The 26863-nt window shown below is 46.2% G+C and overlaps 1 protein-coding gene across 1 annotated transcript in view; it reads right to left on the bottom strand.

Moving 5' to 3' along the window:
- DENND5A (DENN domain containing 5A) overlaps window positions 1-26863 on the bottom strand; it is a 315605-nt gene that overhangs the window by 223943 nt on the left and 64799 nt on the right. Inside the window, exons 6-7 of the mRNA XM_030201008.1 lie at window positions 13274-13591; window positions 1400-1615 (exon numbers count right to left, since the gene is read on the bottom strand). Coding sequence (XP_030056868.1) covers window positions 1400-1615; window positions 13274-13591 — 534 coding nt within the window. The remainder of the gene's footprint in view (window positions 1-1399; window positions 1616-13273; window positions 13592-26863) is intronic.

Raw genomic sequence — 26863 nt, 5'->3', positions numbered from 1 at the left:
GGGAGAAGCAGTATGTTTTGTTTTGTAATGATGCAGGGGAAAGTGGAGAGCCATGTGTTTGTATCTCACTTTTCTTTTTAAACATGCTGGCTTGGATTTTTATGGTGCAGGGGGCAGCAGGGAGATGATAGCTCAGGCCTTAACGACCGGTCTGAGCGCACATAAAATTTCTGACGGTAAATGATTCGTTGCAATCGTCGGTATGGTTAGTGCATTCCGAATTGTCCACATTTCAATGGTAGTTTCTCCTTTGCATTCCGTTTTCATTAGCTGCTTGCTTCGTAGGAAAAAGGCCTTTAATGCATGCAACGGTTAGGAATTTCCTTCGTTAAAGGGTTGTTAGAGGGTCGTTAAGGTTTAGTGCATCTAGCCCTAAGAGATGACTTTCACAGTGATCTATCGAGAGAAGATGCCATGTTTGATGGACCATAGGTGCAATGGTGAGATGGATCACTTATGTTCTTAATTTCACCACTCTTCAGACATGCCCTATTAAGTATCTTCAGGCTTGCTCCGAGCATTCCCAAGGCTCTACATCCTTGCCCCCTGGATCCATGGGCTTCTGGTTCAGTCTCAAATTCAGGTGTATCTGCTTTGGCAGTGTCACCATTCAACAAATTTCCATATCAAAACAAAAATGATACTTTTTAATAGCATGCTTGAGTAAGCTAACAATTTACCTTTTAAATTAATATACAGATCTGAAATTTGAAAAGTGGTCTTACTATTTATTTCATTTAGATCCCACATTATCCCAATAGATCACAAATCTCCTCCAATTCAGAAAAGATATCAAAACCTACCTCTTCAAAAAATTCAACAGCTAATCACAAAGATATTGTCGCCTTCCTCTCAAATCTATCTCTTCAAAAACTATAAGAACAAATATCACCAAAACTCTACAACTTAACATAAAATCTACCACTACCTTTTCCTCTTCAAATCTCTTCAAAACTCTATGAATAACCACAGATGCCCTCTCCACTTTGCACAACACTATTGCAACTCTACCAAAATGTAAATTGTAAGCCACTTTGAACCAAAACTTGTTTTTGGATATAGTGGGATATAAGAAATGCATAAATAAAAAATAAACAATATCATTTGAAAAGTGATCTTACTAGCATCCATAAAAATCTAACCTTTTTCCCCTCAAACTTCCCACATTTTCTACTTTTATCAGACATAGATGCTTTTTAGACAAACGAAGAATGACAAACTTTTAATACATAAACATGGCCTCTCAGTTAAATTTGCTATTAATATCCATACTTTTTTTTTCCAATTATTCCCTCTGATTTTTTTGACTTTTGCCTTCACTTGGGCTTTTTATAATTTGTTAACCGCTTTGCTGCAAGTAATAAAATCCTAAATGGGTATCAATTGTTTTCTCACTTACTTTATCAAAATTTTGCATCTGTTCCCTATTAGAAAACCAGGATTCTTTGTCTTGACTAGGCTGAATGACAAATACTTCATAGTCTGCAAACATCTGTGTGAAACGGTTAGCAAAGACTTCCCGGATCTGAATATTCAGCTGGTAAATCCTCAGCTCTTCTTCATCACACTGAACTTTGATATCTTTGTTGATGAACGTCTCCTCCCGCATTTCCAGCTGCATAAAAAGGATTTTTAAGAGTTTCACTACTGTAATCGTAAGAAAAGAGGTACACATTCAGAATTGGGGGAGGGGGGGGGGTAATTCATCAAGCAGCATTAGGTCCTTAAGTCACATTATTTGACCCTTAATGTGACTTAACATAAAATACCGCAGTAATATTTAAGTCACCTCAGGTTAGGCAGTAATATCTATGCAAAACTAATGCGACTTGTGGTGATACACAAGTTGTGTTACAGCCCAAAAATTATGGTAAATTAATCCCAGCTTTTATTGGGGTCATTTCACCACTCAGGAAATATGAACACTAGCATTATTCATCCAAAAATATTGCTAGGAGTGCCATTTTCCTAGAGGTGCTGGACTGGGCAAGAGTGAGAAGGCCTACTACCCAAACTCCCCCCCCCCCCCCCTTAGACACTGCTTGAAGAGGTAGCCCCAATGGATAGGGATCTGGTGCTGGGGAAGAGGGAGGGGGGACATCACATTGCAGCTTTGCAAGCAGCATTATTCTTCTAAAATGAGATTCAGCAACCTGTGGTACCAGGATCCCGCAGGTTGCTGAATTTCACAGGGAATGAAGGTGAAGTAAAAGGCAAACTTTTACTGAAGCTTGATGAATTCCCCTCCTTAGTATGTTAAAGAATATGAATATAAACTCAAATGTTGCAACTCAGGCTTTACATTAGGTATATACAATAAAGCTGTAAATGGAAACCTTATAATTTTAAAACAAAAATAGCAATTTGAAAGCTACTTGTAGTAATAAGCGACACCACCGATGGAGCCCAGTATGGGAAGCACTACTCCAGCTTTTCTATGCATGCATACATGTTCTCACCTGCCACCATGGTGCAGGAACTCCTCATTTCACTACAAGTTACAGGAATACAACTCCTTGAGGAGGTAGGAAGGTTGTGAGGATTTATGTCCTGCTGTCCTTGAAGAAAACCTGTTTCAGGTAATAACAATTTTCTCCGAGAAAAAGCAGGACTAAAAAACCCTCACTCATGGACTCCCTTGCCATAGGCTGCTTTCAACAGAAATAGGGGGAAAAAAACAATGTAACAACTGGAAATGCAACAGGCGGACACCAAGTTCTTTTTAGTGGCAACAAACCAAAATTTATAATTTTTAAAAGATTGGGGGGGGGGGGGGGGGAGATGGAACTGAATGTGGGACCGGGGGATAGGGAATGGGATTCTAAACACCAAATAAATTCTGAAGGACTAACCAAACCTACTGTCAAAATGGTACATCCACTACTAAAGCCTTAAGCTCACTGACTCTACAAGTTGAAGCAATCACCACCAAGAAAATGACCATCCAGGTCAAGTATTTCAGATGGCAGGAATCCAGTGGTTCAAAAAGAGGCTTTCATCAGCTGGATGAGAATGACATCGAGATCCCATGACACTGGCGGAGGCTCGACAGGGAGCTTTGACAAAAGCAAACCTCTCATGAAGCAAACAACTAGAGGCTGTCCAGGGATGGGCTTACCCTCTAAACACTGATATGCACTAATCGCACTGAGTAAAACCTTATGGAGCTTGTCTTGAGACCAGACTCGGAAAGGTGCAGAAGGTATTCAAAAAGGGTCTGTCTAGGGCAAGAAAGGTGATCTAGGGCCTTGCCCTCACACGAGACAGCAAACCTCTTCCATATGGAGAGTAACACCTCTTAGTGGAATCTTTCCTGGAAGCTAGCAAGACCCAGGAGACAACCACCGGAAGACCCAAGGAAGCAAATTCTAAGCTCTCAACATCCAGGCCATAAGGGCCAGAGACTGGAAGTAGGGATGCAGAAGAAATCCCTCATTCTGCATGATGAGGGTTGGACACTCCAATTTCCACCATTCTTCAGAGAATAACTCCAGAAAAAGAGGGAACCAGATCTGCCGAGTCCAGAAAGGAGCAATTAGGATCATGGTCCCTTGGTCTTGCTTGAGTTTCAGTCAAGTCTTTCCCACAAGAGGTATAAGAGGATACACATACAGAACACCTGTCCCCCACTGAAGGAGAAAGGTATCAGATGCTAATCTATGTGGGTCTGGAGCCTGGAACAGAACTGAGGGACTTTGGGATTAATGTGAGTGGCAAAGAGATCCATCGAGGTGGTGCCCCACGCTCGGAAGATCTCCTGGGCAACACCCATGTTTGAGAGATCACTCATGCAGTTGCATGACTCTGGCTCAGTCTGTCAACCAGGCTGTTTTTGCCCACCAGGTAAGTGGTGCAAATGTGTATACCGTGCTGGAGAGCCCAACTCCATATCCAAGCAGCCTCCGGGCACAGCAGGCGTGATCTGGTGCCCCCGTTTGTTGGTTCAATCACAACCTGATTGTCTGTTCGAATGAGTAAAATTTGGTGAGACAGCCAATCTCTGAAAGTTTTTACAGCATTCCAAAGAGCCCAAAGCTCTTTGATCTGGAGATATGTTTCCTGAGCAGACCAAGCACCTTGAGTGTGAAGCCCATCTACCATGAGCTCCCCCAACCCAGGTGAGATGCATCAGTCATCAGCACTTTTTGCGGCTGAGGAATTTAGAATGAAGTCCCAGAGTCAACCTGAATTGAATGGTCCACCACAACAGGGAGGGAGCGAGCAAGTTCCAGAGACACTCAGATAACATCTTCCAGACTCCCTGTGGCTTGGTACCACTGAGAAGCTAGGGTCCACTGGGGAGTTCTCATGTGAAGACATGTCATGGGCATGACATAAATACTGTGGACTCCATGTGTCCCAGCAACCTCAACATCTGCCGAGCCGCAACCTGCTGAGAGGTGCGAACCAGAGAAGCCAGTAAGTTTCTGCTTTCATCCCTGGGAGATAGGCTTGAACTTTGATGTATCGAGCAGGGCTCCAATTAATTCCAACTGCTGAACTGGGTGGAGATGAGACTTGGGGTAGTTTAAAATAAACCCTAGTACCTTGAGCACCCGAACAGTCCTACACATGGACTCCCGAGCACCATCCTCCAACGTGTTCTTCACCAGCCAATCGTTGAGATAAGGGAAAACAAACTCCCAGTCTGTATAGCGACGCTGCTAGACATTTCGTAAATACCTTGGGAGCTGCCACGAGGCCAAAGGGCAACACACGGTACAGGAAATGCTGTGTTCCCAACCAAAACCACAGGTACTTCCAGTGAGCTGGAAGTATTGTGATATGTCTATAAGCATCCTTTAAGACCAGAAAGCACAGCCAATTGTTCTCCTGAATTATGGGGAGAAGGGTGCCCAGGGAAACCATTTTGAACTTTTCTTTGACCAGGAATTTGTTCAGGGCCATCAGGTCTAGGATGAGACACATACCCCACCCCCCACCCTCAGTTGTCTTTTGCACAAGGAAGTACCTGGAATAGAATCTCTGCCCTTCTTCCCCTGATGGAACAGGTTCGACTGATAGGCCTTCAGAAGGGCCAAGATTTCCTCTGCAAGTACATGCTTGTGCAGAGAGCTGAAGCAATAAGCTCTCGGTGGGCAATTTGGAGGTTCTGACGCTAACTCAAGGTGTACCCGAGACGGACTATTTGAAGAACCTGCTGGTTGGAGGTCTCAAGGAGCTACCTTTCTTGGAAAAGCTTCAGCCTCCCTCCGACTGGCAAATCGTCCAGCACAGACACTTTTACAGAAGCTATGCTCTGCTAAATTCAGTCAAAAGCTCGTCCCATACTTTGACTGGGGAGCTGCTGGAGCCTTAGGTGCACACTGTTGACGTGAATGAGTGCACTATGGTTGTGCATGCTGAGGCGGGCAAGAGGAGGAAGTGTACCTACACCTCTGTAATAGACACCCCTTCTTGATTTGCCCAAAAAACCTCCTAGATGAGGAGGCAGATGCAGAAGGCATCCGGCGGGAGAAAGACTGGATGGCATTAGTGTGCTTTTTGATTTGGTCAGTGACCTCCTCTTACCTTCTTGCTAAAAAAGTTATTCCCCCCCCCCCCCCCCGCAAGCATGGGGCCATCCGCTAATCTCTGCTGAACCACCAGTTCCAAACCAGAGACACGCAACCATGAGCTTCTGAGTGTCGCTATACTTTGGGCAGATATCCTAGAAGCCACATCAAAATTGTCGTAGGCCTGCTCTGGAGGGAGAGTGTCTGACGAATCTAGCAGCTTGTGAACAGAGTGCTGCAAGTACACACTCGTGAAGAGCTAGTATGATTGAATATGGGACATGAGTTGAGAGGCCTGAAACATCTTCTCCCCAAGAGTCCAAGATCCTAGCTTCTCTGCCTGGGGGCGCTGAAGCATAGTCACTAGAACTATTGACCCTTTTGAGTGCGAATTCAACCACCAGGCAGCTGAGGATTATAAGCCCAGGGGTACTCTGAATCCAGTACATTGTGTCAATCTTTTTGTGAAGTACAGGGACCGACAGAAGGGACTCCCAATTCTGCACAAGAACGTCCTACAAGATCTTGTACAGCAGGACCATCACAGCCTCTCTAAGAGGAGACTCAGTCTAGGACCTCAAGCATCTTGGCCCCGGGCTTGTCCTCCTCTTGACAAAAGAGGGAAAGGAAATGTTCTGATGAGGAGGAGACCTTCTCCTTTCCTGTGGAGGGGAACGATCAGAAAAAATACCATAGGACTCCTCCTATGAGAAGTACCGCGAATTAGAAAAGAAAGACGGAAGTCTAAAAGACAGCCGGCGTGGTTGAAAAGTGAGGTGAAGGAAGCTATTAGGGCTAAAAGAAACACCTTCAGAAAATGGAAGAAGGAACCGTCTGAAAATAACAAGCAGCAGCATAAGGAGTGTCAAAGCAAATGCAAGGTGCAGATAAAGAAGGCCAAGAGGGATTACGAAAAAAAGATAGCATTAAAGACAAAAAAAAACATATCAAAAAATTTTTTTGGTATATTAAAAGCAGGAAGCCGGCAAAAGAATCGGTTGGGCTGCTGGATGACCGAGGAGTAAAAGGGGCGATCAAGGAAGATAAAGACATAGTGGACAGATTGAATGAATTCTTTCCTTCGGTCTTCACCGAGGAAGATTTGGGTGGGATACCGGTGTCAGAAATGGTATTTCAAGCGGACAAGTCGGAGAAACTTACTGACTTCACGGTAAACCTGGAGGACGTAATGGGGTAGTTCAGCAAACTGAAGAGTAGCAGATCTCCTGGACCGGATGGCATTCATCCTAGAGTACTGATAGAACTGAAAAATGAGCTTGCAGAGCTACTGTTAGTGATATGCAATTTTTTTTTTTTTTAAAGTTTCATTTGTACCCCACGCTTTCCCACTCATGGCAAGCTCAATGCGGCTTACATAGACAGGTACTTATTTGTACCTGGGGCAATGGAGGATTAAGTGACTTGCTCAGAGTCACAAGGAGCTGTGCCTGAAGTGAGAATCGAACTCAGTTCCTCAGTTCCCCAGGACCAGAGTCCACCACCCTAACCACTAGGCCACTCCTAACCCTAATTTATCCTTAAAATCGAGCGTGGCACCGGAAGATTGGAGGGTGGCCAATGTAACGCCCATTTTTAAAAAAGGTTCCAGGGGAGATCTGGGAAATTATAGACCGGTGAGTCTGACGTCGGTGCCGGGGAAAATGGTAGAGACTATTATCAAAAACAAAATTACAGAGCACATCCCAGGACATGGATTACTGAGACCAAATCAGCACGGCTTTTGTGTGGGGAAATCTTGCCTGACCAATTTACTTCAATTCTTTGAAGAAGTAAACAAACATGTGGACAAAGGGGAGCCGGTTGATATCGTGTATCTGGATTTTCAAAAGGCGTTTGACAAGGTACCTCATAAAAGGCTACAGAGGAAATTGGAGGGTCATGGGATAGGAGGAAATATCCTATTGTGGATTAAAAACTGGTTGAAGGATAAAAAACAGAGAGTGGGGTTAAATGGGCAGTATTCACAATGGAGAAGGGTAGTTAGTGGGGTTCCTCAGGGGTCTGTGCTAGGGCCGCTGCTTTTTAATATATTTATAAATGATTTAGAGACGGGAGTAACTAGCGAGGTAATTAAATTTGCTGATGACACAAAGTTATTCAAAGTTGTTAACTCACGACAGGATTGTGAAAAATTACAGAAGGACCTTAAGAGACTGGGAGACTGGGCGGCTAAATGGCAGATGACGTTTAATGTGAGCAAGTGCAAGGTGATGCATGTGGGAAAAAAGAGCCTGAATTATAGCTACGTCATGCAAGGTTCCACGTTAGGAGTTACGGACCAAGAAAGGGATCTGGGTGTCGTCGTCGATAATACACTGAAACCTTCTGCTCAGTGTGCTGCTGCAGCTAGGAAAGCGAATAGAATGTTGGGTATTATTAGGAAAGGTATGGAAAACAGGTGTGAGGACGTTATAATGCCGTTGTATCGCTCCATAGTGCGACCGCACCTTGAGTACAGTGTTCAATTCTGGTCGACACATCTCAAGAAAGATATAGTAGAATTGGAAAAGGTGCAGAGAAGGGCAACTAAAATGATAGCGGGGATGGGACGACTTCCCTATGAAGAAAGATTAAGGAGGCTAGGGCTTTTCAGCTTGGAGAAGAGACGGCTGAGGGGAGACATGATAGAGGTATATAAAATAATGAGTGGAGTGGAACAGGTGGATGTGAAGTGTTTGTTCACACTTTCCAAAAATACTAGGACTAGGGAGCATGCGATGAAACTACAGTGTAGTAAATTTAAAACAAATCGGAGAAAAATTTTCTTCACCCAACGCATAATTAAACTCTGGAATTCGTTGCCGGAGAACGTGGTGAAGGCGGTTAGCTTAGCAGAGTTTAAAAAGGAGTTAGACGGTTTCCTAAAGAACAAGTCCATAAACCACTACTAAATGGACTTGGGAAAAATCCACAATTCCAGGAATAACATGTATAGAATGTTTGTACGTTTGGGAAGCTCGCCAGGTGCCCTTGGCCTGGATTGGCCGCTATCGTGGACAGGATGCAGGGCTCGATGGACCCTTGGTCTTTTCCCAGTGTGGCATTACTTATGTACTTATGACTCCCATGAACGCTCCTCATCGGTGTTAATCAAAAACTCCACATGGAGAGAACAAGCCTACCTTGACTTAGAAATGCCATGTCCTCGAGAGAAGCAACGAGGAGTCGGTTCCCTCCTCAACTCCGGCAAAGCTTCCTCCACAGACGTTGAGGGAGTAACGACTTGGGTGGCAGTCAACACCGGGGCCGCACACACCAGCGGTGGGAGGCCGCACCACAGGCTGAGGGCCAAGTAAGCCTGCTAAGAGGCATGACAGGCACAAGCACCCTCAATGCCGATACAGTCTGTTGCATGAAGCCAGTCAGCAGCTCAGGGAGCAAGGCCCAGATGCACTCATCAAAAGGCTAAGCCGTCAGCTAAGAGACAGTCTGCAGAGCTGCTGGGGGTTGAGACGGGAGGTTGATCCTGGCTGCAAGAAGACCAGTGCATCAGCATCTCCTGTATGGAGGGGGAAGTGGTCCTCCTGGCACCGACGCTTCTTGGGTGCCAAATTCTGAAGACACCTAGACCAGCTGTCCGTTCCAGAGATGGTCCTATTGCAACGGGGTACAGCGCTTAAAGACTCTCGTGGACAAGGATGGAAAAACTTTCGTAGCCAAATCAAACAACTCTATGGTGCTGAAAAAGGGACAAAGAACCAAAGAAAAAAAGAATGGGAGAACCTGGCTGAAATAAAGGTCTAAAAGCAGCCTAATGATGCAGAAAATAAAGGAAACTTAAAAGCGGAAAAAATATAAACTAAAACAAGAGTAAGGCAAAAAGGGTAACCCGAACATGGGAACAGCAAGACAGCAGAAAAAAATGCCAAAAAGGCACTCAAAAAGCTCTTTAGCACAGAGCTGTGAAGAGCAGAAGCAAAACACAACCACTCCTCACCATGGTAATGAAAGAACTGTGGTATCTGTGCTCTTGTGGCAGGCATGAAGGCATGCGTGCATGCGCGGTAGTGTATCTCGCGCTCCACAAAGCTCTTGCTAGCTTGTTATATGCTCCTGACCAGGCAACGCAGGACTGAGTTATCCACTTGTGAGAATTATGGTCTTCTTGTCCTCAGAAAATGCATTATGATCTTGCACAATAGTTTATATGGTAAACAGAATGCTCCAAATAAATGCTTTTAATACTTAAATTCCTGCTAAAGTTGTCTGTAAAGCTGGGATAAGCTCCTTAGGAATTAGCTTCTCTGTGGAATTATGACATCAACTGTCACTCCAAATGTGGCACAATCAGCTCGGAGGAGGGGAAGGTGAGTAGTGGAGTGCCTCAGGGATTGGTGCTGGGACCGATTCTGTTCAATATATTTGTGAGTGACATTGCCGAAGGGTTAGAAGGTAAAGTTTGCCTTTTGGCGGACGATACTAAGATTTGTAACAGAGTGGACACTGGGGAGGGAGTGGAAAACATGAAAAAGGATCTGTGGAAACTAGAAGAATGGTCTAAGGTTTGGCAATTAAAATTCAATGCGAAGAAATGCAAAGTAACATAGTAACATAGTAACATAGTAGATGACGGCAGAAAAAGACCTGCATGGTCCATCCAGTCTGCCCAACAAGATAAACTCATATGTGTATACCTTACCTTGATTTGTACCTGCCCTTTTCAGGGCACAGACCGTACAAGTCTGCCCAGCAGTATTTCCCGCCTCCCAACCACCAGTCCCGCCTCCCATCACCGACTCTGGCACAGACCGTATAAGTCTGCCCTCCACTATCCTCGCCTCCCAACCACCAACCCCTCTTCCCCCACCTGCTCTGCCACCCAATTTCGGCTAAGCTTCTGAGGATCCATTCCTACTGCACAGGATTCCTTTATGTACATCCCACGCATGTTTGAATTCCGTTACCGTGTTCATCTCCACCACCTCCCGCAGGAGGGCATTCCAAGCATCCACCACCCTCTCCGTGAAAAAATACTTCCTGACATCTTTCCTGAGTCTGACCCCCTTCAATCTCATTTCATGTCCTCTCGTTCTACTGCCTTCCCATCTCCGAACAAGATTTGTTTGCGGATTAATACCTTTCAAGTATTTGAACATCTGTATCATATCACCCCTGTTCCTCCTTTCCTCCAGGGTATACATGTTCAGGTCAGCAAGTCTCTGCTCATACATCTTGGAACGCAAATCCCATACCATTCTCGTAGCTTTTCTTTGCACCGCTTCCATTTTTTTTTTTTTTTTTTTTTTTAACATCCTTCACAAGGCACGGCCTCCAAAACTGAACACAATACTCCAGGTGGGGCCTCACCAACAACTTGTACAGGGGCATCAACACTTCCTTTCTTCTGCTGATCACACCTCCTCTCTCTATACAGCCTAGCAACCTTCTCGCTACGGCCACCACCTTGTCACACTGTTTCGTCGCCTTCAGATCCTCGGATACTATCACCCCAAGATCCCTCTCCCCCTTAGTACCTATCAGACTCTCACGTAGCCTGGAGGAAGCAGGGAGTCGCAATTATTTGAAGGGGGGGGGGTGTGTAAGGAGGTTGGAGGGTCTAAGCAGCTCAAGAGGAGGTATGGGGCCAGACTACATTCCCCACAAGGCCCTGAGAGAAGGGATAAGGGGGGTAGGTCCCAAAACCCGGTATGGCCCCCAGGTGGAAGGGAGGGGAAAAGGACTGGAAAGAGCAGCTGCTATGGCAGACGAGGGCCAGAAGGGGGAGCAGGGATGACAAAGCTCAATTCCTTTGGGTTAGAAATCAGTACAAGATTCCTTCCACCTGGGAGGGGGAGGAGGTCTCCAACCAACAGCCTAGCAGAGAGGCAGAGTTAATGGAGTGCTTGGAGGAAGGAGAGGCTGGAGAGACCAACACACCAGGTTTGGAGGAGCCTGTTGACATGGACTGTAATTGGACTTTGGGGCAGAGTTGCAGGGACTGAAGGCAGTGGGTGGTCACAGGAGTCAATTAGCTGTGTTGTGGGCGGTGTACTGCCATTCTTCAACCACCCAAGCGGAAAGAATTTAAAAACTGAAACCCAGGCTGTTGCACTGGGGGAGAACTGTGATGCACTTAGGGAGGAGAAATCCACAGGAGAAGTATGTGTTAGGCAGGGAGAGTCTGATAGTTATGGATGGGGAGAAGGATCTTGGGATGAAAGTATCTGAGGATCTGAAGGCGACGAAACAGTGTGACAAGGCGGTGGCCGTAGCCAGAAGGTTACTAGGCTGTATAGAGAGAGGTGTGACCAGCAGAAGAAAAGAAGTGTTGATGCCCCTGTATAAGTCGTTGGTGAGGCCCCACCTGGAGTATTGTGTTCAGTTCTGGAGGCCGTACCTTGCTAAGGATGTAAAAAAAAATGGAAGCGGTGCAAAGAAAAGCTACGAGAATGGTATGGGATTTGCGTTACAAGACGTATGAGGAGAGACTTGTGGACCTGAACATGTATACCCTGGAGGAAAGGAGAAACAGGGGTGATATGATACAGACATTCAAATATTTGAAAGGTATTAATCCGCAAATGAACCTTTTCTGGAGATGGGAGGCCGGTAGAACGAGAGGACATGATATGAGAGTGAAGGGGGGAAGACTCAAGAAAAATGTCAGGAAGTATTTTTTCACGGAGAGAGTGGTAGATACTTGGAATGCCCTCCCGCGGGAGGTGGTGGTGATGAAAACGGTAGCGGAATTCAAGCATGCGTGGGATAAACATAAAGGAATCCTGTGCAGAAGGAATGGATCCTCAGAAGCTTAGCCGAGATTGGGAGGTGGGGCTGGTGTTTGGGTGGTGGGGCTAGTTCTGGGCAAGACTTCTACGGTCTGTGTCCTGAAAATGGCAGATAGAAATCAAGGTAAGGTATACACAAGAAGTAGCACATATGAGTTTATCTTGTTGGGCAGACTAGATGGACCTTGCAGGTCTTTTTCTGCTGTCATCTACTATGTTACTATGTTATCAGCCACTATAAAAGCACCATGGCTTTTAGTTTCAGTTTTCATTCACTGAAGTCCATGTAAAGGGTCACGGATTTGATATACCACATGTGGTACAACCAAAGCGGTCTACATTTATTACATACAGGCTATTTTGCTTGGAGGTAAAATATGGTCTTTCATTATATAAACTATTATATTCTGGCTTGGATACTATGGGCTTAACAGAGGGATGCAGACTACAACCTCTGACCATCTCCAATGGCCCTCACTGGTTCATATTCACACAACCAAACTTCAAGTTTCGGTTTCAGTCAAAAAACCAGATGATGAGTTTCGGCTGCAGTTTGAGTTTTTGGCCAACACAGGAAAAAAAAAATCAGTTTCAGTCAGACTCTACAATCTCATTCTCTCTTCACTGCAGATAAACTGATGGTCCTGCGCTCTCGCAGCGGGCAGGAAGGAACGCCCACATACACAATGGGACTCTGCATGCAATTTAAAAAAAAAGGCAATTTTTTTTTAGCTATATAAGCTCCACACCGGGTGGCATGGATGACGTCACCCACATGTGAGAATATAGTCTGCTTGTCCTCAGAGAAATACAATAGTACTTCCTATCTCCGTTGTGAGCTGGCAATGAAGTGCCTGCACAAGCAGTCACAAGAACCCCAGCTTTCAATTGGTTGCATATCTAGCCTTCAAGTGTTGTAATTTAAAAACCTATTCGGCACAGTAACTTATTATAATGTTTCTTGCAATAATTTAATATAATGCACTAATTCAAGAATTCATAGCTTACCTTTTCTAAGCTTACACCAGTCCTTTTTACAAGGGCTTGAAGTCTTGCTATAGTTTCATTTTCCTTTAGCAGTTCATAAGAATCTAAAGGTGATCCAGCTATGTTTCCATTTCTTTTATCAGAAGCAAGGTCACATGATCTAAGACTTTTTAGTTTGGAAGCACTTTCACTACAGTGAAGGCTTCCCTCAGGAGGAATTCCAAAGGCCATTAGGATCTCTGAGATTTCTTGAATAAATTCTAGTTTATTTGGAAACTGAGGCAAATCTTCAGGCAGCTCAATAAAATGGTTGTCTATATCTACAAAGCATAGATTAGCCTGAAAGGAAGAAAAGAAAAAGAAAATAGTTTTTTTTAGAACTAACAGGAGACAATTTTGCTGGCTGCTCAAATTTCCTAATCCACATGTGCACCAGGTTATTTTTCTCATACAGTTAGTTTTATTTATTCAAATCTTCCATGGTAACACAAATTATTCTTGTCCAGATTTAAAATTTCTACAGTGTAGCATAATCACCCAATTTTTAAAAAAATGGACTACACCTGCACAAAACATATGTAAACAAATCCTGTCATTTGTACAGTGATAACCAGATGCAAAAAAATATTCTCTCGTCTTGTTTAACACAGATAATTCCAGGGCTCAACAAATCCCAGAGAACAGACGTTTCTGGACTATAAAATAAGAATGTATCCTGATGTCTCTAAGGTTACACAAAAGAAAAGACAAGAATTTCTTAAAATGCGCCCGAAAGCCTTGCAATTGGGCACGTTATTTTGGTTAAATTTTCCTTGTAAATGTGTTATAAAGCTAAATTCTGTTAAATATATTTTTTTTATTCTAAACAATTGAATTCATTCTTGGAATCCATGATGGCTAGCTCACTTATACCGCAAACACGGACTATAATAACTTCTACACTGTAATATTTAAGAGCACTCGATTTTCTTCTCTGCCACGTTTTTCTTGGTTAAATAGTAATTTAATTTTTCCTGATATATAGTATGTTTTGCCTCCAAATTGTGGACTAAAGATGAGCAAAAGATCATGATTTAACTTCATTAAGTTTGTAATAATTATTTGTCTATAATCTACAATGACATATAGTCATCTTTGCTGGTTCAAGAATTGTACTTGAAATATATTGTAAATGTAATAAAATTAAATTAGAAAAATAAAAAAAATATTACCTCATCTTGTTTAACACAGATAATTCCAGGGCTCAACAAATCCCAGAAGCCAAGAGGCTATAGCACCTAGAAAGTTTGACCCAGAACTTGGGATTTTTGTGCCCCAAATGTCCTTGCTGCTCCTCCTGAACAACTTATTTTCCAGTTAGCACCACACAGCTCTCACTGAGTTTCAGTCTCAAGTGTGTGAGACTATCTCAAAGGTTCAGACACTATGCAACACAAACTAAAACTCACTGAGGGTTGCAAGGTACCAACAAGCAAATAACTGTTCCAGAGCCAGCAAGGTGAGGGGGAAAAGTGGCTTGCTCAAGCTGGCTGAATGGTATGTTGAAAGACTGTTTAGTATGGGGAAGGAGTGGAGAGAAATGTAGACTCTGCTTCACTAGAGGTAAATCACTTCAGGTGCAGCTATTAAGGGGGGTACTGGCACACTGTTGATGGTACAATTACAAGGGGAGGGCCCCCACCAGCAGTATGTTGTAGCCAGAGTCATCCAACAGCTGTTTAAGGGCTCAGTTTACTAAGTGTTTTTCTACCAGCATAGACAGAACACAAGAAGCCCCAGTAAATCTAATCCTAAAGGAACTGAGGCAGAAATTTGTAGGCAAAGCTAATGTCATAAATGGGGACTCTCCCTCCAACTTCAGCATAGACAACTGTGAAGGAGCAGGAGGAATACATAGAACGTTCTCCAACACTGGTTCTAAACATTGAGTTTGGCTTCTAGATTTAAATAGAGAGGTGTGGTAGCCGTGCTAGTCCACTCTTAAGGTTATCAATAGAAATCAAACAAAATAAAACATGGAAAAGAAAACAAGATGATTTATTGGACATAACTTAATACATTTCTTGATTAGCTTTTGAAGGTTGCCCTTCTTCGTCAGATCGGAAGTAAGCAAATGTGGTAGCAGATAGTATATATGAGTGAGACATCCAAGCATTACTTTGACAGTCTGACAGTGTGGGGGTGGGTAGGAGGTATGCATGGGGACATCAAAGCATTTCATTGATATTCTAACAGGATGGGTGTAGGTAGGTGAGAGGAGGGTGGTAAACAGAGAAATACAATTTTATGGTTTATAATGGGCTAGAAAACCCAGATCCTTGTTAAGTCCTGTCTGTTGGGTGTCAAAATATTGAATCATTCTGACTTCAAAGTCTTACGTTCCTGTATTGTTTTAAAGTTACCTTTCAGGATTCTAACTATGAAATAACTGGTGCAGTGTCCTGGTCTTGTAAAATGCTGGCCCACCGGGGTGGGAACCTGACTGGCACCGGCTACCTTCATGTGATGTCTGTGCAGCAGATTGAATCTTGTCTTACGCATCTGGCCTGTTTCTCCAATATAGCATCCTTCGTTACATTTTTTACACTGAATGATATATACCACATTGGAAGATGAGCATGTGAAAGATTCCTTTATGTTGAATATTTTTCCATTGGGAATGACTGAAAAGGAAAAGAAGGGCACATTTCCCTGCAATATATCCAGCTGTAAGCTATGCCAAAACATTTCATAGGACCCCACAGTCATTCACAAAGGAAAAATATTCAACATAAAGCAGCGAGGGACAAGCCAGAGACTTGAACTCGAAGGGAATTGTAGGCCAGGCCATTTTGTAGCCCATCCTGCAAAAAGTCCAGCAAAAGTGAGACTGTTGCCAGAGCCGGCAAGATAGACTGTGCAGTACACCACGCCTCAAAAGCGCGCCAGATCCGAGCATAAGTCGCAGAGGTAGACCGTGAGAGAGCCTGCAAGAGCGTGGCAATAACCTTATTAGAATAGCCCTTGTCCCTCAATTGCACCCTCTCAAGAGCCAGGCCATAAGACCAAAGTGGCAAAGATCTTCCATAGTCACCGGACCCTGAACTAACAAGTTTGGACCCCGAGGCAAAGGAAGAGCGTACCACAGACGCCTTGGCCAATCTGAGGCGATGAGAATCACCAATCCTCGGTGCAGGCGAATCCAAAGTAGTACTCGCCCTATCAAGGGCCAAGGAGGGAACACATACAGGAGGCCCGAGGGCCAAGGTTGAGCCAGGGCATCCAACCCTGCCGAGCGAGGATCTCTCCTTCTGCTGAAAAAAGCAAGGGACTTTGGCGTTTACGCTTGACGCCATGAGGTCCAAGCCTGAAGTCCCCCCCATTTGGCACAAATCTGAAGAAAAACTTCTTCTGCCAGTTCCCATTCCGCCGAGCCGATTTGATGTCTGCTGAGGAAATCGGCTAGTACGTTGCTCTGACCAGCTATGTGAGCCGCGGACCGAAGCTCTAGGTGGCACTCGCCCAGTCACAGATCTGAGACACCTCCGCAGCCAGGGCCCTGCACTTCTGACGATTGATGTAGGCCACAGCTGTCGTGTTGTCCGACAAAACTCGGACAAGAAGACCCTACAGCGTCCTGTGGAAGGCCAGAAGAGCCTGGAATATCGCTCTCAGTTCCAAGCGATTGATGGACCATCCCGCTTCCGCGGTTGACCACAAACCCTGAGCATAGCGTCCCTGGCATTGAGCTCCCCAGCCCGAAAGGTTGGCATCCGTTATCACAGACACCAAAACGGAAGAGCCAGTGGCATCCCCTGCCGCAGCATGCTGACGGAAAGCCACCAATCCGTACTGCGCTGGGCCGCTGGAAACCACCTTAGTCTGCGTTGGTATTCGTGGGAAATCAGAGACCACTGCTGAAGCAGAGCAAGCTGCAGTGGTCTTATGTGAGCTCTCGCCCAGGGAACCACCTCTATGATGGCAGTCATCGATCCCAGGAGCTGAACAAAGTCCCAAGCTTGAGGGTGAGGCACCCACTGGAGCAGGCGGACCTGATTCTGAAAGCTTGAGGCGCCTTTCGTCGGGAAGAAAAACGAGCCCTGAAGCTGTGTTGAACCGGACCCCCAAATACCCATGAGACTGAGAGGGGGTCAGTTGACTTTTGGGCATATTGACTACCCAGCCCAGAGTCTGAAGAATTGTAACAACTCTGGCTGTAGCAAGTCGGCTTTCGTCTGCCGAATCCACTCTGATGAGCCAGTTATCGAGATAAGGGTGAACTCTGATACCTTCTCGCCTGAGAAAGGCAGCCACCACTACCATCATCTTGGAAAAAGTCCGAGGGGCAGTGGCCAGGCCAAAAGGCAAGGCGCGAAACTGGAAATGTTGGCTCAATACCGCAAACTGGAGAAACTGCTGATGCGGCGGACAGATGGGAATATGCAAATACACCTCCTTGAGGTCCAGAGACGTGAGAAACTCTCCTGGCTGTACCGCTGCAATGATGGAGCGCAGGGTTTCCACGCAGAAGTGTCGCACTCCTAAGGTCTTGTTGACTATGCGCAAGTCGAAGATTTGTCTGAACGACCCGCCTTTTCAAGACACCACAAAATAGATGGAGTAGCGACGGCAGCCACATTCGGCGGGAGGAACCGGAACCACCGCTCCGAGCTTCAGCAACACCTGCAAGGTCTCGTGTACCACCGCCCGCTTGATGGCAGTGCCGCATCGGGACTCCAAAAACACGTCTCCTACCAGGGCAGCATTTCTAGTCGGTAACCTTCTCTGATCAGGTCCAGGACCCACTGATCCGAAGTAATCTTGGTCCACTCCTCGAGAAAGAGGGAGAGACGACCCCCTACCCTACTTCAGAAACTGACGAGTGGATCGGCACCCCATCATTGTGGAGGATCACCCTGAACTCCTGGGCGTTGCCCAGATGCCGCAGCGAGTTTGTCCGAACGAAAGGAGTTCCTCTGCTGGAAATGGGTACGTTGACCAAACCCCACAGAGCGCCCTGGGCGATACCTGCGAGCTTCACGAAAACGTGGCCTGGAAGAGGAGGGAAAAGAAGGACCTTTGGAAGAAGGCCTCGGCCTATCCTCAGGCAACCGTTGGGGCTTAGAGTCCCCTAGGTCCTTAACAATCTTCTCCAAATCCTCCCCAAATAAAAGAAGCCCCGAAAGGGTAACCTCACCAGCCTTTGCTTAGAGGCCATGTCAGCCACCCAATGCCAGAGCCAAAGAAGGAAGCAACCGCCACCGACATCTGCTTAGCCGAAGCTCTGATCATAAAGGGCATCAGCCAAAAAAGACAAGGCAGACTCCATATGCGGGCCGACCTCAGCGAGGGAACCCATTCCATCAGCGGGCTGCTCAACCGCCTGCTGCAACCAGGAAAGGCAGGCCTGAGCTGCATAGGAACTGCAAATAGCCACCCGTAAGGAAAGGCCCGAGATTTCAAAGGACTGCTTCAGCGCGGATTCCAGCCGCCGGTCCTGCAAATCTTTCAAAACGACCCCTCCCTCCACCGGGAGACTAGTCTTTTTAGTCACAGCCGTGACTAACGCATCCACTTTAGGAAACCAAAGAGGACCAACTGGCTTTCACTCAGAGGATAAAGGTGACACCATGGGCGTAGACTGGGGGGGGGGCGAGGGGGGGCATTGCCCCCCCAAACGCGAACTGCAAACGCATGCAACGACTTACCACCGCCCATCCACCCCGAAGACAAAGTCGCAGTAAAAGGCAGGCAGGCTCGACTCCGTCCTTCGCTTCCCTGCCCTCTGTGCGTCTGCGTCCCGCCTTCCAGTGATGTAATTTCCTTTTGGGCGGGACGCTGAGAGGGCAGGAAGCGAAGGACAGAGTCGAGCCTGCCTGTTTGGTGCCGGTTTACTATTCGCTGCTGCCTGCAACAAGCCTCCTTCGTCGCGTAACCGTAAGTTGTTTCGGTACTGGGCTGGCTGGAAGCCTCGTCCACAGTAAGGAAGGAAGAAGACGTGGTAAACCATTCTCTCTTTTTTTTTTCCACTCCCCCGCGCAGCCGTCGCCATCTTGTTAGAGCATTTGGATTTTTTCTTTGTGACTAAGGATGCTGTATCAGGGAGCAGGCTGCTCTTTGAAAACTCCCCTTATGCTTCCATTCAGAGACAGAAAATTAAGGGCAATTGTGAACAATTTGTCCTTTGTGTTCAAGTCTTTAACAATTTGTTTAATTGGATTGTATTAATACAATGCAGCTTATAAATTTGTGCTACAGCAGGGGATGCATAATAAAGGATCTGGGCAGGCCTCCATTCTGTCTCTCACCTAGGCTTTTCAAAGTTCAGTACAGGAACCAAGTAATAGCTGCAAACATTTCTACACACCAGTAAAAGCAGAGGATGGGATAAGTTTTGGCATGTGATAATAGCAGACTGTTTCATGACTACGGCTATTAAATATATCGAATGCAGATAGTCTGAGTCATTTTATATTTTTAATTCCTGATTTTTTTTCCTATTGTTGATTCCCCAGTAGTCTGACACAGTAGCAGCAGGAGGAAATTGCTCTATTCTCTCTTTGAATCTCTCAGAAATAAGAGAAGAGGCTGTATTAAGCGCTTAAGAGTAATCCAGGATGTCCCCTTAAAACAGGACACTGAGCCATAAGAGCATAAGAACGTAAGTGTTGCCAACTGAAGGGCCATCAAGCCCACAGTACCATGTTTCTAACAGTGGCAAGTACCTGGCAAGATTCCAACACAGTAAAACAGATTTTATGCTGTTTATCCTAGAAATAAGCAGTGGATTTTCTCAATCCATCTTCATAATGGCTTAAGAACGTTTCCTTTAGAAAATTATCCAAACCTTTTGTAAACCCTGTTGAGCTAACTGCTTTTACTACTACTACTACCACATTCTCTGGCAACGAATTTCAGAGTTTAATTACACATTGAGTGAAGAAATATTTTCTCCAATTTGTTTTAAATGCTGCTTGCACGTGTCGTTTTGTACCTCCATCTTGTTAGAGGAGAGTGGAGATTTGGATTTTTCTTGTGACTTTAAATAATGTTAAAATAATAATGCCTCTAGCAACCCTAGTAAACCTGCTCGTGTCGTTTTGTATCTCCATCTTTAGTCTACTAGTACTTAACACTGTTTTTGTTGGGTAGGCAGTGCCTTACAAGATGGCGGAGAAAATAAATAAATCCAGAAAATAAATAAATCCATATGGCCAGATCTCTAACACCGTTTGGTTGGGTGCACCCCTCTTTCTCTCCAGTTTTCCCTTCCTTCCTTCATATTAGCATATTCATTTGCATATATATATGCAAATGATATGCTAATATGCTCCGCCCCATCCTTTCCCCCCCCCCCCCCCAAATCAAACAAACTACGCCTATGGGTGACACATAGCCCTGGCCACCTTCAAGGGACCATCAGGGTCAGACCACTGAGCTGAAATAAGCTCTTGGATGGAAGCATGCACGGGAAAAGCCCGAGAAAGCTTCTTAGTACTAGCCATCCGAGGATTAATAGAAGAGGCAGCGCCCTCGTCAGGATCTTCAATACAAAGGGCCTGTAAAGCATCAGAAATGAGAGCTGGCAGCTCGTCACGGTGGAAAATCTGAATCACTTTAGGGTCACCCAACTCCTGTGGCAAGCAGCCACCCTCGTCTGGATCATCAGTCCGTGAGGGCCTGCCAGACCCCTCAGACTCCCCAAAACTAAACCACGGGGGAGAACAGGGTGAAGAATCCCCCTCAGACAGGGTATTCACTCGTCTACGCTTAGCGTCAGCCAAAAGCTTGGGGGAAGAAATAAAGTCTCCAGCAGACGCTGGGCTATAAAGAACTGGAGGCAACCCAGTCCGAAAGGAATTGTCAGGAGCGTCAGGCAGTGCTCTTTTTAACAGAAAAGCCTTATGCAACAGCAGCACAAATTCAGGGGAGAAGAACTCACCCTGTACATCCGCCCCCACATTGGGGGAAGCGGAAGCAATAGCTCCTCTAGAAACTTCAAAACGAGGCGTCCCCCTGCACTCAGACCCCTCCGCAACAGCGAAGATCGAGTCACACGACGCCTCCAAGATGGCCAACTCCGTCGAGTGGGAAGAGTCACCGCCCGCCATGCTCGTGCCAGCATTAGCATCTAGGCAGCATGAGCTGCAAATCCCTGCTGCTGATCTGCATTTCCCACAGTGGGAGCAGCACTTAACCCCTTCAGCAGCCATCAAATACAGAAAAACAAAATGGCGCCTCTCACAGGTAGAGAGGAAAAAAAAAAGGCTGGAGGGAGCTCCTTAAACTGCTCAACCACTCCTTTTCATCTATAGCAGCCAGTCTGCTCCAGAGCCACCTACCTCTTAAAAGTGCTCCTAAATCAAATAAATACCTCTTATCCAACTTTTATTTTTCTACTTTATTGTTGGTTTTACTTCAGCCCTATTAGGAAGATATAAGATAGGTGCAGTGGGAGAAGATAAGCAACAATAAACTAACGCCCAGCTCTGCTATAGGGGACCTGAATTCCTCTAGATGTCTCCCCCCCCCCCCCCCCCCCCCAAAAAAAAAAAAAAATGTGGTCACCTCTGTCAAGACCCTGGATATTCTTCTGACTGCTCCAACTAAATTGGGTAACAAGTTCTCCAACTGAACCCAGGAGCTTCCTCACCAGAGCAGTCTTCAGTTGCATGGAATGCAATCACCATCTGCTAAAGCAGTGGTTCCCAAACCTGGTCCTGGAGGCACCCCAGCCAGTCAGGTTTTCAGGATATCCATAATGAAAATTCATTAGAGAGATCTGCATGCACTGCCTCCACATCTCTATCATGAATTTTCATTATGGATATCCTGAAAACCTGACTGGCTGGGGTGCCACCAGGACCAGATTGGGAACCACTGTGCTAGAGACAGAATACTAAAGAGCAGATAGCCGCATAGTGTCTTTTATAGGGCATAACTAAGTTTCTTGTCGCTATCTAGTGGCCAAGGGGTATAACTCATTTGTCCTGAACTGGTCTGGTGAATGAAAAAGAAAGCCTAAACTTGCCGGGAGTAGGGCGATCAAGCCTCAGGAGGGGTTGAAGCTAAAGTTAGGGAGCCTGAGCTGGGAAGGGTGGAATAGAGAACAATATAAGAAGAGAAAAGGGGTGAGAGATCCAGAGTTTTGCTGCTTGGACCTGTGAGAGATTTATCAGAGCTGTTTGGTTTGATTGGGGGTTGTGCTGCCTGTGTTCTTAAAAAAAACAAACAAAAAAAAACTTTTCTTTTTCTATATCTCACCTGAAACAAACGTTAAGGAAAAACAAACGCTGTTCTTTCATTCACTGGCTGTACTTTGTAAGCCTCTCTCTTTCTATTAACTCCTTTCTAAGTCTCACTTTCTTATAAACTAATCTAAAATAGCTGGTTTTGATTCTGTGCTGGTAGTCCTTCTTCAACTGTGTTACATTTCTGTGCTGGTGATTCCTAAGTTGGCTTAAAAGTGTTTCCTGCAACTGTTTTTCTATCTTGGGAAGTAATCCAATTAACTGCATTAACAGATAGGCTCTAGCAGGCACTTGTGTTGAGAGGGGAGGAGAGGCAAAGCTGTGTACATCTGGGTATTTTGAGGAACAAATAAGAAGAGAAAAGGGGTGAGAGACAGTGTTGCCAGGGCTGCGGGTTTCCTACACAATTGGACGGCTTTCCACGACCAGTTGCGGGCAATTTTTGATGGCTTTTTCGCAGCAGCTGTGCGGGTTTGGGCGCTTCTTTCCCGCGGGTTAACGGTTTTTTTTATTGGTCTGGTCCAAGTACTCCGAGTCCGATTTGGAATTGGAAGCCGCCTTAGCCCGCCCCAGCCCCAGAGCATTCCCTCCCCTCTTCAGCCTGCAGCCCGCCTCCGCAGGGCTTCCATTGGTCCAATAGAAGCCCCGTGGAGCCCCCCCCCCCCCCCAGAGACAGAGAGAGAACTTACTTCAGAGTAATAAGCAGGGAAGCCCTCGGTACTGGGAAAAGGCTAGCGCGAGGCAGTTTAATTATGTTTGCACGTTGAGGCAAAGGGATAACCGCGTGCGCTTGATCGATGCAGACTAGAAGGCTGACGGCACCGCCTCATTTTCTTTCTCCCTACTTTTTCTCCGTGTCTTATTTTAATGGCGCGGGTGAATGACAGTAAGTGGTCACGTCACGTGTTGGGCCACGCGCTCTGGAGCGGGAGTGGTAAGGTTGCGGAGCTTATAAAAGATCTGGAAGGATCATAGTCTCGTGGCCAATTAATAAAAGGTAGGGTACATTTGGTATTATGCTTTAAAAGTAAAAGCTGTTCATTTTGGGGCTTAAAGAAATAGGTGAGCTTCCTGTATAGATGTCGGAGGCGACGTCAGAGGCGGGGTTAATGACGTTGGAGGCGTGGTTAATGACGTTGGAGGTGGGGTTTGATTTTGTGCGGTTTGGGGCTGGTTTGGGGCAGGGAAAATTTTTTAAACCTGGCAACCCTGAGCTTTGCTGCCTTGGACCTGTGAGAGATTTATCCGAGATGTTTTGGTTTCATTGGGGGCTGTGGTGTCTGTGTTCTGGGGAAAAAAAAAAACTTCTCTCTCTATATCTCACCTGAAACAAACGTTAAGGAAAAAAAAAACGCTGTTCTTTCATTCGTTGGCAGTACTTTCTAAGCCTCTCTCTTTCTATTAACTCCTTTCTAAGCCTCTCTTTCTTATAAACTAATCAGCCTGCTGTCCTCGGAGAATACCTGCTACAGGTATGTATCTTTCGCTTTCTCCGAGAACAGCAGGCTGATTATTCTCACTGATGGGTGACATCCACGGCAGCCCCTCAGAAATGGAGAGTCTCCCTAGCAAACTCCAAAAGTCTCGCGGGAGGTCCAGCATGCGGGGCACACCCACCATGCATGCGAGGCCATCTTCCCGCCTGTGCGTGACCGCTCCCGCTCAGTTTTTCGTTTTCCGTGGTGGCGAGAGACTGCGCCTCCGAGCAATTCTTCCAGGTATCCTGGAAGGGCTGCTGCGCCAGTCTCTCCCGGTGCCGGGGGTGCCTTCGCCCTCAGCACCGCTGATGGAAGCGCTGGCTGGCTCAGGCCCTGTGGTGCGGCCGCCAACACCGGTACCGCTTGCAGCATGGGTCTCGGCTGCCACTCAGGTGGACTCCCCATCGACATCGATGGAGGGAGCTTCGTCGCCGCCAGCACAGGAGTCCACTTCTCGGCGTCATCATCGAGGACCTGGTTCCGATGAGTCGAGAACGGGCCCGGTTTCGGACTGAAGTCAGAGAGCTTATGTCTGACACCGAGGAGTGTCTTGGGGGGAGGAGGAGGACCCCAGGTATTTCTCTTCCGAGGAGTCCCGTGGTCTTCCCTCTGACCCATTCCTTTGCTGGAAAGAAAGCTTTCTCCACCTGAGAGCCTTTCCTTTGCCTCTTTTGTAAGGGATATGTCTGTGTCCATTCCCTTCCCTGTGGTCACTGTGGATGAGCCTAGGACTGAGATGCTCGAGGTCCTCGACTATCCATCATCACCTAGAGAGTCTTCCACTGGTCCGTTGCATAGACCTGATAGAATTACCATCCAGGAATGCTAAAAAATCATCCCGCACATTCCTCAATCTTCATTTCCCCAACTGCAAAGGTCTAAAATATAAACTAATGCACGCGTCAACCTTTTCCTACTCGAGCACACAATTCTGGAACGCGCTGCCGCGCAACTTAAAAATCGATGAAGACTTCCGCAAACTATTGAAGACCCATCTCTTTAACAAGGCATACCACAAAGACCAACAAATGTGAACTCCTTCACATATATCCAGCACTGCCTTGAATATTTGCTTGTTATACTAATATCATGCTGTATCATTATCATGTTACCCCAAATCCTATGTAATATTAAATGTTTATTTCTTATACATCTCCACCATTCATGATGTATTGTAAGCCACATTGAGCCTGCAAAGAGGTGGGAAAATGTGGGATACAAATGCAATAAATAAATAAATAAATGTCCTAAAGGAGACATTGCTTCGGAACTGGATGAAGCCTTTATCTAATCCCACCATTCCGAAGAAAGTTGAGTCCCAGATCCTCAGCGACCCAGAGTTGATGAGGGCTCAATTTACCACATGACTCTGCGGTGGTGGATTCTGCTCTCAAGAGAGCCAAGAGTTCTAGAGATACCGCCTCGGCGCCCCCGGGGCGTGAGTCTCGAACTCTGGACTCTTTTGGGAGGAAGGCCTATCATTCCTCCATGCTCGTGGCCAAGATCCAGTCTCTATGGTAAAATTATGTATCATACCTGATAATTTTCTTTCCATTAATCATAGCAGATCAATCCATAGGTGGGTTGTGTCCATCTACCAGCAGGTGGAGATAAGAGAGCAATCTTTTGCCTCTCTATATGTGGTCATGTGCTACCAGGAAATCCTCAGTATAGTCGATATCAAAGCTCCATCCGCAGGAATCACCAAACAGAGAATTACACCCACAAAGGGACACTCCGCCACCCAACCACCGCTGAAGCGGCGGGGGGGGGGGGCACCCACACCCGCTGACGCGGGAGGAACTGGCATTTCCTGATACCGCAACCGCGGGAGGAGCTGGCTTAACCCATCACCGCCAAAGCGAGAGGGAAACAAAGCTACCCTACTACCGCACAAAGCGGGAGGGAGCACTGGCATAATTTAGTTATGAATCCAACCGTCAAAACGGTGGGAAAGAAGCAGCAGCTCACTGTAACACAAAGTCGTCCCAACTCCAGGGAAATCCAAGTGGAAGAACTTGAACTCGAAGTCCTCCTGAACAGGAACTGAAGTCTAAACTTGAACCTGAAATATAACTGAACTAGAACAAACAGTACAGATATCTGGGAGTGACCATGGATTGATCTGCTTTGATTAATGGAAAGAAAATTACCAGGTATGATACATAATTTTGCCTTCCATATCATCAAGCAGATCAGTCCATAGACTGGTGGGATGTACCCAAGCAGTACCCACCCAGGGCGGGACATGGAAATCCCAGAACGCAACACTGAAGCTCCAAACTGGGCCTCGGCCCATGCTGCCACATCCAAGCGATAATGCCGTGAGAAGGTATGAGCCGACGCCCAAGTCACCGATCTAAAAATCTCCTCCAAGGAAACGGACCTGGACTCTGCCATCGAAGCCGCTTGTGCTCTAGTAGAATGAGCCTTCAGCTGGATAGGCGGCACCTTCCCTGCAGCCACATAAGCAGCTGCAATCGTTTCCTTGACCCAACGGGCCACGGTAGGTTTAGATGCCTGCAGACCCCTACGGGGGCCCGCGAACAGCATGAACAGGTGATCTGACTTCCGGAAATCGTTGGTCACTTCCAAGTATCTGATGATAACTCGTCTAACATCCAGGCATCTGAGAGCACGATACTCCTCTGGATAATCCTCCCTACGGAAGGAGGGTAGACAAAGCTGCTGATTCACATGGAAGCGAGAAACAATCTTGGGCAGGAAGGAAGGCACTGGGCGAATAGACACTCCTGCCTCCATGAACCGCAGGAACGGCTCTCTACACGAGAGCGCCTGGAGCTCAGAAACCCTCCTGGCTGAAGCGATTGCCACCAAAAAGACAGCTTTCAACGTCAGGTCCTTCAGAAACAGCCGCGATAATGGCTCAAAGGGTGGCTTCT

Source organism: Microcaecilia unicolor, chromosome 4, assembly GCF_901765095.1.
Source record: "Microcaecilia unicolor chromosome 4, aMicUni1.1, whole genome shotgun sequence".
Taxonomy (NCBI): Eukaryota; Metazoa; Chordata; class Amphibia; order Gymnophiona; family Siphonopidae; genus Microcaecilia; species Microcaecilia unicolor.
The sequence above is the reverse complement of the archived record's forward strand: the minus strand, read 5'-3'. Positions and strand labels throughout refer to the sequence as shown.